At 38.9% G+C, this 10,027-nt stretch overlaps 2 protein-coding genes across 2 annotated transcripts; both read right to left on the reverse strand.

Moving 5' to 3' along the window:
• Positions 1–156: 156 nt before the first annotated feature.
• Positions 157–5,485, reverse strand: LOC135588267 (uncharacterized protein At3g52155, chloroplastic-like). The gene is made up of 5 exons (XM_065080324.1): positions 5,167–5,485; positions 4,575–4,674; positions 2,260–2,439; positions 2,015–2,132; positions 157–444 (listed from the first exon to the last, which is right to left on the reverse strand). The coding sequence occupies exons 1-5, from the start codon at positions 5,426–5,428 to the stop codon at positions 388–390; spliced, it is 717 nt and encodes a 238-aa protein (XP_064936396.1). The 5' UTR covers positions 5,429–5,485; the 3' UTR covers positions 157–387.
• Positions 5,486–6,890: 1,405 nt separating this feature from the next.
• LOC103996277 (cytochrome P450 93A2) lies at positions 6,891–9,161 on the reverse strand. The gene is made up of 2 exons (XM_009417166.3): positions 8,263–9,161; positions 6,891–7,706 (listed from the first exon to the last, which is right to left on the reverse strand). The coding sequence occupies exons 1-2, from the start codon at positions 8,779–8,781 to the stop codon at positions 7,047–7,049; spliced, it is 1,179 nt and encodes a 392-aa protein (XP_009415441.3). The 5' UTR covers positions 8,782–9,161; the 3' UTR covers positions 6,891–7,046.
• Between the last annotated feature and the right edge of the window lie 866 nt (positions 9,162–10,027).

Below are 10,027 nucleotides of genomic sequence, written 5' to 3' on the forward strand. Positions count from 1 at the left end.
TATTTCAATTAATAACTTCATGGAATCTTGTTAAGCTCAATGCAAATTGTCCTGCCGTAGCAAGACATCAGCATGGTTTATGGATATATGAGCAAGAACCTTGGTGGTTAATATGAGTCAGAAAATAATGCACGAGAAGAAAACAAAAACCAGAGATGAAAGAGATTAAAGGCCTCAGCTATTATTCTGCAACTCACAAGAATTCCTCTTTTTAGATCTACATTTAGTCTTTGATGAATTCAAAGTGGAATATGAAACGGGATAGGGAAGCATTGTGCACCAGATTTCTGGGTAATGCTCAATTGGAAAGCCCATGCAGTCATAATCTTCTCCCGGAAGAATAATCTCCAAAGCATACCAAACATAACGCTCCCTTGTGGCAATAGATTAAGGCTTGACTACTCCATGCAGCTTCCACCCCCCAAGGCCAGCCAGTGTAAAAGCCTGCATTTAGAGAACACCAACAAGTTGATCATTCTGAGACAAGTGTAGTTTTCTTCATTGTATTTTAACAAGTGCAAATACAAAAAAAAAAAAAAATGGGTACTCAAAACTCAGAAGGTCAGAGTACCAAATTTGCAAATTTCTGAAAGCACGATAACAATTGCCTCTTGGTACTGTAATTTCAGGCAGAGAAAAAAAATAGTGCTGGCATGATACATACGATGATATTATAGTAATTTTAACCAATGATCTAGGAATTAGCAATTTAGAATAAAACAAATACGGTGCTTCAACTGATGCATTTTATGAGAGAAAAAGAGAGTGAGAACCCATTCTAAAGTTTTGCTATGCCAAGAAGTTTAAGCCATTTTGTTTTCACGTCACATCAAAGGAGAGCTTGCAAAGTGTAAAAGTTAACCATATAAAATGCAAAAAATATTGAATCATTTCTGGAAAAATTAAAGTCACTCAACCTCTTGAGTACGTAAAACCACTGAGCCAGGGACCTAAAACTACATGAGGTAATCTTCAAGTTCCTCTGTACACTCAATGACAACGAAAGTTTAATATATCACCATCCAAGATAAAATCAGAACCATTATTCCGGATCTATGTCTGAGGACAAACTGAATAAGCATTCTCACAAAATGAAATACCGATCCTCTTTGTCAAGAATGTAGTTTGCTTTAAGTTTCCTTCTATATAATGACAGTGTCCTCCCAAGAGCTAAAGGATAATACATGCAAATGAAATTCCATTAAGAAATTTGGTGGCTGATTGTAACACAGAAAAAAAATCTAGCGGATAACTGGTTCATATAAGTTGCTTTAAAACAAATAAAATATCTAACGTCATTCTTTTATGCTACATTTTTGAAGAGAGTCAAGAAGGGTCTACCTAGGATAGTGATTTTGTCTAGCCAGGAAGCAGAGGCAGGTCACGATGCAAGAACTTGAGATGCTTTGGAGAAACAGAAATCAATAGCTTTTCCTCTTCTAATAAGCATCTTTCTATCCATCAAAAGAAAACTTCCCCCAGAAAAGATTATCCAGTAATGTCATATGTACTAATGGACAGAAGCAGTAAAAGTTGCTAATTTTCTTTCTTCACATTATAGCAATTACTGCTAGACAAAACCTGATTCCTTGTTTCTCAATCTTAGGAATGTAAAATTTATTCCTGTTTTCCCATAAAAATTTCACTGACATCAAATCCCAACCTAACTTTATCCCTTTTTACCTTATACCCTACAGTAACTCGAAACACTTTTTGATCTTTTACCAATGTTTTTTCCTTGACAACTAGGAGATCATATAAGACAGATAACAACTCCCATCTCCAGAAACCTACTTGTTAATCTAATTCACTTGACTTTCTACCATAAGATTCTCTCTCAGTAAATCTTTGACAAGCTTAATACAATAACCAAGATCTTAGACATCATCACCGTCATCATATTCTTTTTTTTTTTTTTAAATATGGAATATTTACATCCACCTCTTGTGAGCAATTATGTTGCTATTCTAGTTAAAAATATGACAAATAATTTCAAACTGAGATATGAGCTGACCTCATCCCATGAGTTCCCAGTGGCTTCAAGCAAAGCTGCATTACATGTTTTTAGCTCTACTGTAGCACCAGAAAGCATTGATGCGGCTTCTTCCCACCCCCTATTATGCCCCATGCACCTGTAGAGTGGTCCTAACAATGAGAAGCTTGCAAGACATAGTTTGGGAATATAGATCTAATAAATAATGGATTATGTCAAAAGTCTAATATTACTAAATAGAAAAACTACAAAACTTGTTGACTCACATCACTGTGAGGATCTCATCTCTTGAATACTCACAAATAGCCTTTTGAAGGTGCTCAGCAGTCTGACCATCCATTGCTGCAATAGAATAAAAGCTTGGCACAAAATATACCTCCGCTTCAGAAAATCCCTGTGCATGCTCTTGCATGATTTGAAGAGTTTCCTTTGTTCGGGTGGAATCACTGTGAAAAAATAGCAGAGCAAAATTTGAGATACAGAAGTAAGAAAACTACTTGATATCATATCCTTTTCACCATTGCCAATAAAGGAAGCACTCCAATGATGACAAAGATCAACAAGCTTCGGAGGATTTCATGGTCAGCAAGAAAATTAGTTAAAAGCATGAAAATGAATCTGTAGCAGTATAGTACCAGAAGATTCCAGATAAAAATGGCAACCCACACATAAAAGACTAATAGCAACATCAATGGGTTGCTATTAGTAAATATGATGTAAAAGTTTGATAGTAAAAGTTTTCGAAAGCTATAGTAAGTATGATGTAAAAATATGTAGGTGCCGATGCTCAACTAATAGCAATATCAGGCACCCCTTGTTCAATGTCAGCTTCATCAATTTGAAAGCCCCACTACCAACAATGATATTAGATGAGCTTTAAAACACAATCTGTAACATCCCATTAGTCCCACATCGGAAGTGGACAATGTGTATGATTAGCTTATAAAGGCCTGATGAGTGTACTACGTTAACTCCCGCTTAAGCATTTTGGTCCGCGGTTGAAGAACCAAAATGGAGTTATTGGCCAGTTGGCTCATCAGACCCGGGTCGTAATATTTGGTATCAGAGCCAACCTAGCATTTGGGCAGGGTGAGAGGACTCGAGTAGGAAAGGGCTACCCGTAGACGGAGTCAGAGGACTCGTCACGGCATGAAGCCACCATTGAGCTACGCCTCGCATGCACTATGCTAGGGTTTGATCTGGGTTATGTTAGGCCTTGACGAGGACGTCAAGCCTTTGAGTGGGGGTGATTGTAACACCCCTGATTAGTCCCACATCGAAAGTGGGCAAGATTAAGATTGACTTATAAGGGTCTGATGAGTGTACTACTATTAACTTCAGCTTAAGCATTTTGGTCAATGGTTTAGACCAAACGAAGTTGATAGGCTAGTTAGCCCATCAGGCCCGAGTCATAATATTTGGTATCAGAGCCGACCTAGCATTTGGGCAGGGTGAGAGGGCTCGAGTAGGAAAGGGCTACCCGTGGATGGAGTCAGAGAACTCATCACAGCGTGGAGCCACCATTGAGTCAAACCTCACATGCACTATGCTAGGGTTCGATCTGGATTATGTTGGGCCTTGACAAGGACGTCAAGCTAATTGAGTTGGGGATATTGTAACATCCCATTAGTCCCACATCGGAAGTGGGCAATGTGTATGATTAGCTTATAAGGGCCTGATGAGTATACTACGTTAACTCCCGCTTAAGCATTTTGATCCGCGGTTGAAGGACCAAAATGAAATTATTGGCCAGTTGGCTCATCAGACCCGAGTCGTGACACAATCTATTTTCCAAAGAAGTATCAACGGGTCAATAATTCTTTTGTAATTGGATCTAGGTCAATAATTTGCAACTGTCTGAGAGATAAGCAGAATAATTAAAACCTCTATGACTTAAGGTTTGTAAGTAGCTGACTCATATTTCAAGCAAGACTATTAATGATAGGCAAAGATAATGCTCTTTCATATTCACTCCCTTTATCTTTCAAATCCTTCCCTTGGTTCCTGTACCAGTAGAGTTTCTAATTATATTTCTTTACGAAAATCTTGTTCCACCTTCTATGTATTTACTATGTCCAACTTTAATTCAGTAGTTCGTATTGCAAGGTTGCCTCTTTACAACCTTGGTTACCGAGGTTCTAGTGATGGAAAAGTTTTCCTACTTGCAAGGGTAAGACTGCAAACATTTAAGCTTCCCAAATTCTACAACTTTTGTTTTGCCAAAACCTCGATCTATCTTTTACTAAATTAAGATAATTTAATAGTTCGCTAGAACTTGCAAGTTTGCACTTTTGCAAATTGAGTGGCCAAGTTTTCAGCAACCACTTTGCTTGTGAGGTAAGGCTGCCACATTAGCAGGAGTCTTTCAGATCACAAAAATTTGCAAGGGATCCCTTACATGTCATTATCCTTGTTTTCTTTTTGTTCAATTTCAGTTCTTGCACATCATTTTAGTGACACTAGAAAACGTTGTAATCACAAATCATCAGGAGATTATTTGCATGTGCACATAGACATATAGAGCGTACAAACAACAGGCACTGCAAGGATTTAAGGGCAACTAGATATTAAGAAAAAAAACCTGGACAAAACGAGCTCAGGTATCCAGCCCAGTTGCTGAAGCTTGCTGGAGATACTGATTGCATCTTTTCGGCCAACTTTACTTATTGGGCGATCATGGTCTGTAAGATATTAGAAAAATTTCAAGTCACAAATCCATTCTTCCAAAACTGAAAACAAAAAATACTTCCAAATTCTTATCATTTTAAATTTCCAACTGGTATGAGGGAAAACAATTCAAATGACTTATCCTAAAGTAGATATTCAGACAACCACAGTTCCTACAAAAAATACTTCTTTTCCATGATACATGAGCCCTCTTCTGTATTTTATATCCAATTCATCCTTCAGTGTTGGCATTCTTATGGTCTTTTAGTATGTAACATTTTGCATTGGAAGAAGTTGGATCTTGAGATTACTCAGTAACCAGCGAGCCAAATTAAGTTAGATAGAAACAGATGGATTACTGACAACCCGAAACCACATCAAACGGATGAAATCAGCGGGAAGGCAGTATTTTGATACCACTATAAAGGGAAAAGGTACCGAGATCCAATCTTGAGTTCCAACAAACAATTAATGGAGGAGGAGAGAAGGAAGAGATATGTTGGTACCTTTAGTGAAGCGATCACCAATCCTGCTATCGGCGTGACGGAGGAGGATGAGGCGGCGGCGGCGGGTGAGAGGCGCAGCGGAGGCCTCGTCGCGGACCTCCGGGTCGGCGGTGGAGACGGAGATGGATTGGGCGCGGCGTAGGGAGGGGCTTCTCGGAGATGCGGACGGGACGAAGAGGGAGGGCGTAGGGAGGGCTGTGCCTACGCCACTGCCGCCGCCTCGGCAGCAGTAGCAGACGACGCTGCCTCTCATCGTCATCATCTCGTGGCAGCAACACGCAGAAGAGACCAGAAATGAAGCGTCAAAAACACACTATTGTCTAACAATAGCACCCTAGCAATAAAAATAAAAATAAAAATAAAAAATAAAAGGAAAATAAAATAAATCAATCACTTCAGCACAAAAGTTGATGGAAAAATAGTCGGAAAAAGTCTTAAGAAATTTTTTATTAGCACTTCTTTTTTAAAATATTAGAGTCCTTTCTTTTTACAATTGATAATTTTTTATTGTTCATAGCCTCTTAAAAATTAATTAAAAATATTTTTTATTTATAATCTCTTTAATTCTTAATTTCTTTTCCTTTTTCATATCGTATCACCCACCCTTTAGTTAGTATCCCCAATGGTCCGAACCCATTGTATGTCGTCCTCATCTCCTCTATTTATAGTTTTCTCACACTACAAATTGTTGTACTCGCCCTTTTTCCATTTGTAGTTATCTCACACTATCAACAAAGAAGACGAGGGGAAAGAGAAAGATTATAAATAATAATCATATTTAAAAAAATATAGAATATCTTTTTAAAAATAATAATATTACATTTGCTTTTATTCAATTGGTTTTTGCCTCCCCTCGTATCATTGTCTGTCGTCCTCACCTCCTTTATTCATTTATTGTTGTTCTTGAAATGTGATGAGCGAAGGGTGAGGATCATGGCTATGAGCAAGGGTAAAGATGTGCAACCACGAACTAGAAAGGAGTGGGTTGCAAACAAGGATAATGAAGGTAAGGGTATATAAAATTTTATCGACAATAGCAAAAGTCGATGAAATACAATTGAAGAGATCATCATTGGATTAAAAATAAGGGGTGGAGAATTCATCAAAGGCTTCGAGGGAGTGGGTGAGGTAAGGTGATCGGAGTCCATTGACAAAGCAAGGTCCGACGAAAAGATAAGAGAGATTTGAGATTAAACTTGGGAGATGAACTCTCACAATAATTATGTTACAATTGTTGCAAAGGCACTGATACCTCTCAATGAGAATTTCTCAAAATTAAAGATTTTTCTCAAGAATTTACCCAAGTTCGATTGGAAAATATATTTAAAAATATTTTCAAAAAATCTCACAATTTAATTTTTTTGAATCGGAAAATTTTCCCCCTCTTTTGCATATGAAAGGTCCCTATATCATAAAAAAATATTTACCAGAGTTTAAGTAGTGTCTTATATGGAAATTAGGATAATTTTGAGACATGTCAAAAAAAATTAAATAAAATATAATAAATCTTTTTTTGTCCACTTAGTTTTAAATATATGTTTATATTTATGAAAAATTTACATCTATTGCATACGAACGACAATAAAAAGGGGTGAGATATACAGTTATAGTGCACTTAAAATTATAAATCATAAATACTAATTATTTTGGATCTATTATATATATATATATATATATATATATATATATCATTTGATGTCATTGAAATATGTAAAAAGCCTGAATCCAAAAACAATATGATAAAATGTTTATACAAATACAACGGAAAGTAATGTCTCGGTTTCTTCCTGACTCGATTTACTGCAGGTGGGATTCATACAACTGCAACTTTATGACCCTCCCTCGAGCAAATAAAGATGTTCTTTTTTCCTGTTGATTCATCAAGAACACAGTGAAGTAGCAGCAGGAATCGAGGGCAATGGCAGCGGATTCAGGCGTGACAGCGGCGTGCACCGCAATGGTTTCGCCCTCGGAAGCGTCAAGCCTGGCCCTTCCGCCATATCCACCACCGTTCCACCGTCACCAACCTTCCACTCGAAGCACTGTATCATCGCTCCTACCGTAGACTGGACGAGTTGCAAGGCCAAAGAAGCCCCAGGACAGCCTCTCCTTCCGCTTCCAAACGGTATTAGCTCGAAATGCTGCCCTCTAACATCCATGGCCTCTTCCCCCTTCTTCTCCATGAATCGTTCTGGGTAGAACTCGAGTGGATCCGACCAGCGCTCGGGGTCTCTTCCGATGGCCCACACGTTGACGAACACCGTCGTGTTCGCCGGTACATCGTACCCGTCGATCTTGCTGTCGTTGTTGGATCGTCGTAAGATGAGTGGGCCTGTAGGGTGCAGCCTCAGCGTTTCCTTGACGATGGATTGGAGGTAAGGCAGGTTGGGTATGTCGGACTCCTCCACCAGCCTGTTCTTGCCGACGACTGCGTCCAACTCTTCTCTTGCCTTGTGCAGTATCTCCGGGTGGTTGATGAGCTCTGCCAGCGCCCATTCCATTGTGATCGCCGATGTGTCGGTGCCAGCAACGAAGATATCCTAACAAATGATTCAATTACTTCATTTCTAGCGAGGCTTTTTGCGAGAGAATTAAATGAGGAGACAATTAAATTTCTATGATTTTGCTATTTGCAATCACTTATTTAGTACAATCATTTAAAAATAATAATAATATATAGTTTTACTAAATATAACTCATCAATCAATCATACTCTTATTTTCTCAAAAATATCATATATCTTTTGGGCTATTATAAAAATACCAAAAATTATCATCTTCTTCTGTAATCCAACATCTTAAATCTTAAAAATATATAAATTTATCTAAAAAATATATAAAAAAATAATTTCTTATATTTTTTATCTTTAGATAATATTTTTTATTATTATTTAATATAAATGATAATGAAATATGCTCCGAACAAGAAATAGATATATATGTTGGAATTAAGTGATAAATCGATTATATTTATGTTTATATACATATAAATAAATATCTAGAAATATTAAAAAAATTAAAATGAGTTGATATTAAAATAGTAAAGAAATTGTTAATAGAAATCACCCATTTATGTTGCAAAATTAGGATATCGTACCAAAATAAAAGCTTTGATGTTGTCTCTGGTCAACCTCGCCTCTGCACTCGCATCCTCAGATATATCAATCAACATATCCAACAAATCCTTCGCTCCACCTCCTATTGCCGTCCTTTTTGCCCTCTCCGCCTCCTTGTCCTTTAAGATCTTCTCCATCATGCCGTCGAACCTCCGGCGGACGTCCTCAAGCCTCCTGTCAAAACCTTGCAAGTCCAAGTTCTTGCAGAGTCCGATGTAATCAGCCAAGTTAAACTTGCCCGTCAGCTCGGAGATCTCCTCAACCAGCCTTCTGACCTCCCCAGACTCCCCTTCCGAGCCCGAACACCTGCGGCTCATCGTCATCCGGGAGATGACATTGTTTGTGAACCTTATGAGTTCGCCTCCCATGTCAATAGCTCGCCTTTCCTGGGACTTGTCATGCAAGGTTTGCACGAGGGCCACGACCTCTTCGCGCCTGATGGGAAGGAGTTGGTCGAGGGTTCGGCCACCGAGGAGCTCAGACACGCACAGTTTCTTCATGAACCTCCAGTACGCGCCATAGGGCGCGAAGGAGAAATCAGATAAGCCATAGGTGAGGTAGCTCACGGCCTTGGAAGGAGGGCGGTCGGAGAATGACAAGTCATGCGTTCTGAGGAGCTCTTTGGCGGTCGCGGCGGATGAGGCCACCACGCAGCGGACGGATCCAAGTCGGAGGTGGATCAGGGGGCCATGGCGAGTGGAGAGCTTGTGGAGAGCTTGGTGTGGGATCGGTGCAAGGAGATGAAGGTGGCCAATGATGGGCAGGCCGAATGGGCTTGGCGGGAGGCGAAGTCGCCTACGGGGCCTGACGAAGAAGAGGAGGAAGGAGAGGACAAGGATGAGGAAGAGACCGGTGATGGGCTTGATGAGCTCCTCCTCTCCTTCCATGGCACACACCATGGGAGAGACTTCAAAGATGGTATATTCTTATAGGCACGGCACCACTTTGAGCTTTGGAGTCGACGAATGAAATCATAATATATCATACGTATAATAAATAATATTAGGACGGCTGAAATGATTGGATGACGAAAGAATTATTTATTAGTTGGTTTGAATGGGTGCAATAACAAAAGAATAGTCAATCCACATCGAAAGATGTTAGTATAAGTTTCTATCTATAATCTAATTAGGACGGTCGAAAATTACTGGACGACGGAAAAAAAAAGATAATTTCAACATCTCACGTATTAGAAAAGAAGGGATATTAAAATTATCTTTTTGCTCATCAATTTTACGTCGATCTAATACATGATGTTGTGTGTTGTATTTTTCGTAAATGTAATTGACGACATTATGACAAATGAGATTTTTTGTTTTACTTTCAATATAATTTTTTTAAATATAAAAATTATAAAATGATTAGGATCTAATTATAAAGATAATATATAATTAGTTCATTTTTACGGACGGGGATGCCATTGGAACCCTTCCGACAAGTTCGACTTGTTCGCATCCATTGGTCTTTCGTCGTTGGAATACATACAAACAGACCAAGAAAAGGAATGACTGAGAAAGGCTAATGAAAAGCTATTCAAACTTTCTTCAGCGTCGACTGTTACCATATTTATTTGTTGTTGTATGCTCTGCGAAGAAGATGTTCTTTATAGCGTCAAGGTGACATCTACACCACCAGCGCGCAGGCTCAGCTCCAAATCGACATCGTCATCATCATAATCATCTTCTTCATCGACGACTAGTCCAGTCCCTTCCGGCGACCGCAAGTTCGCAACATCTTCGTCTATAT

This window comes from Musa acuminata, chromosome BXJ1-8 (genome assembly GCF_036884655.1).
Source record: "Musa acuminata AAA Group cultivar baxijiao chromosome BXJ1-8, Cavendish_Baxijiao_AAA, whole genome shotgun sequence".
NCBI classification, from domain to species: Eukaryota; Viridiplantae; Streptophyta; class Magnoliopsida; order Zingiberales; family Musaceae; genus Musa; species Musa acuminata.